At 51.3% G+C, this 3,040-nt stretch overlaps 1 protein-coding gene across 1 annotated transcript in view; it reads right to left on the bottom strand.

Moving 5' to 3' along the window:
• LOC104122169 (testis development related protein) overlaps positions 1–1,379 on the bottom strand; it is an 86,240-nt gene extending 84,861 nt beyond the window's left edge. Inside the window, exon 1 of the mRNA XM_009634262.2 lies at positions 1,350–1,379. Coding sequence (XP_009632557.2) covers positions 1,350–1,379 — 30 coding nt within the window. The remainder of the gene's footprint in view (positions 1–1,349) is intronic.
• Positions 1,380–3,040: the final 1,661 nt, after the last annotated feature.

The raw sequence follows: 3,040 nt of genomic DNA, 5'->3' as shown, positions 1-3,040 counted from the left end.
AACAGGAACTTCTTTTCACAGCGTTAGAAGCCCCTCTTTGGCTGGCACTCCCAGAAAAGCAATTTGTGCTGCCTGTGCTGCCCGCGAGCACATCCCTGCCTCTCTGGAGTACGCTGCAGGGACACTCATGTTAGCATTGTCCAGCACAGCTCGGTGGCAAGCAGCAGGGCAAGCATGGCAGCATGGGGCTCAGACCCCTCTTTTTTCACTAGGTTTTGTGGTCCACACCAAGCCCGTGCTATTGACCACTCCAATACAGATGCCACAAATATTTAGGCTGAAACTACACTGTAATCATAGAATCATAGAATCGTTTAGATTGGAAAAGACCTTTAAGATCATCAAGTCCAACCGTTAATCTAACCCTGCCATCGCACCACTAAACCATGTCCCTAAGCACCTCATCTGCCTGCCTTTTAAATCCCCAGGGATGGGAATTCGACCACTTCCCTGGGCAGCCCATTCCAACGCTTAACAACCCTTTTGGTAAAGAAATTTCTCCTAATATCCAACCTAAACCTCCCCTGGCACAACTTGAGGCCATGTCTCCTCATCCTATCACTTGCTACTTGGGAGAAGAGGCCGGCCCGTCCCCCCTTGGACGTGTTCCAGCAACGCAACATCTTTCTTGTAGTGTGGAGCCCAAAACTGAACACAGTATTCAAGGTGCGGCCTCACCAGCACTGAGTACAGGGGCACGATCACTTCCTTACTCCTGCTGGCCACACTATTCCTGATACAAGCCAGGATGCTGTCAGCCTTCTTGGCCACCTGGGCACACTGCTGGCTCACATTCAGCCGTCTGTCAACCAGTACCCCCAGGTCCTTTTCCACCAGGCAGCTTTCCAGCCACTCTTCCCCAAGCCTGTAGCGTTGCATGGGGTTGTTGTGACCCAAGTGCAGGACCTGGCACTTGGCCTTGTTGAACCTCCTACAATTGGCCTTGGACCATCAATCCAGCGTGACCAGGTCCCTCTGTAGAGCCTCCCTACCCTCAAGCAGATCAACAGTCCCACCCAGTTTGGTGTCATCTGCAAACTTACAAACTTATCGTTCGTGGACTTGTTGCTTTCTCTATGTGCCCTTTCACAGACAGCTGCTTCTCCCATCATTCTGAATTCACTTTTACATCCTTAAATATGTTATCTCCTAAAATCAGGCTCAACTTTCCAGTTGTCCTTGCAACCTGTACTCTATACAGTGATTCCTATTTTCTAGCTCGCTTTCCCAGCTACTTTCCAGTATGTTTACTTTTATCCTGATGAAAGGGCAGCTATATCAGCATTTCCCTCTAGACCAGCACTTCAGCTTTAGCACCGGAAATGTCTCTTCAGAGAAGGGACCCGTACTGCTCTCTTCTGCCGGTCGGTTCTTGCCATCGCGGACCCTCACAGCTGCCAGAATAGCAATGGCCTGTGGCGCCCGAGAGGCCCTGGCTCCCACCCCTACCGCAATCCATTGCATATGTTTAGAGATGCTATTTTCCCTCTGCTTTCTTATTTCTCAACCCTATTTCTAAAAATCTTTGTAGCCATGACGAGGCAGAGGGAGGGAGGGAGGAGCGGGGGAGCTGGTAGGGTGTGTGAGTTAAACCACAGGCCGCGGCAGCTTGGGAGAGCGGTCTCACTTACACCTGCATGGCAGCCCAGACCAGGGAGCTGCAGCCAACACGTGGCTGGTACGCAAAGGATGTCCAGGCAGGTTCATGGGCACAAGGATCCACCTGCAGCTGATGGCAGGCATGGAGCCTAACATGGAGCGTTGCTTTCGGTGTAAAATGGAAACCAAAGAGGAAGGGGGAGTGGAGGGGAGGGGGGAGAGAAAGAAAATAGAAAAGAGGAAATGGGAAAACTCCTCAGAGGCCCATGGGAAGAGAAGTGATGGGGGTCCTCAGGAAAGCAGCCTCCCCAGGGCCCCCCTCCAGTGCAGCAGGGTCGCCCCAGAACGTCCCTTGCAGAAAGTACGCAAGTCTCATTGGGACCTGCTCAAACTGCTGTCAGTCGTTCCTGCTTGTGATGCTGTTATCGCTGACTGGTGCGTGCTGGCTGGGGCTGGTGTGTGCTGACCGACTGCTGCACCCATGCAAACCTATTATTTGGGCCCCAAGCAATGGCAGGAGGAGTGGGGGAAAGGCAGGTGATTCTCCTGCTGACGGCAGTCGCTTCCTACGAGAACCCGCCACAGCCACATGACCGGCTTTGCGGGGGCAAGGCCATGGGAATGACAGCATGAGAGGAGGAACATGAGACCAAGGAGGGGAAAATCCTGCCCCAGGGGTGGCTGGGGTGATGGGCACCCCCCGCTGCCCGGGGAGGGCAGGCTGCACGCCTGCAGACAGGCAGCTCCGGCAGCACGAAGGGCAAGGCAACGCGGTGGCAAGCGTGCGTGCTTATGGGCATTGGTTACGTGTTACCCACCGCGTGCTCCAGCAGTTGGAGCTGATGCCTCCTAACAGTCGTTGCTCCTATTTGATGGTGGGAGGTTGCAGGTAGAACACTGCAGGGCATTGCCTATGTGCAGCTGCATTTCTGAACAATAAACTGGTTTAAAGCAAGACACTCCACTGGCTTTGAGGGTCATGAAGCTTGATTTACTCCAGGCCTTCCACATTGACACAGGGGGAGCATTTTAAAAGAGGGTTTCCTGTAAAGCATACACAATTTTCATTCTGTATCTGGACAACAATAGCAAAATGTATTATTTTGAAGTCATAATTTTGAAAATAATTCTGATATTTAACTAAAGCAGTACTTTCCAAAATTCGTCATCCTTAAAAGAAGCCAGGGTGGAGGGATATGGGCAGGATTCTGAACCTACCCATGGCTTCCACTGTGGCTCTTGGTGCGGGACAGGAGTAAACACAAAGTGCTGCCACTGAAGGCAAACAAATAAAACAAACCATAAAAAGAAAACAAAACAGCAAATCTTCCCCTACACACAACCGTATGACTAATCCTGGGCTTTTTGACTTCAACAGCTACTAGATCTAAGAGTACATCCTCACAAATCATCCTGTATATTACCTAACAGTTGAAGCTAA

The sequence above is a fragment of the Egretta garzetta genome, unplaced genomic scaffold (genome assembly GCF_000687185.1).
Source record: "Egretta garzetta isolate BGI_Z169 unplaced genomic scaffold, ASM68718v1 scaffold62, whole genome shotgun sequence".
Classification (NCBI taxonomy): domain Eukaryota; kingdom Metazoa; phylum Chordata; class Aves; order Pelecaniformes; family Ardeidae; genus Egretta; species Egretta garzetta.
The sequence above is the reverse complement of the archived record's forward strand: the minus strand, read 5'-3'. Positions and strand labels throughout refer to the sequence as shown.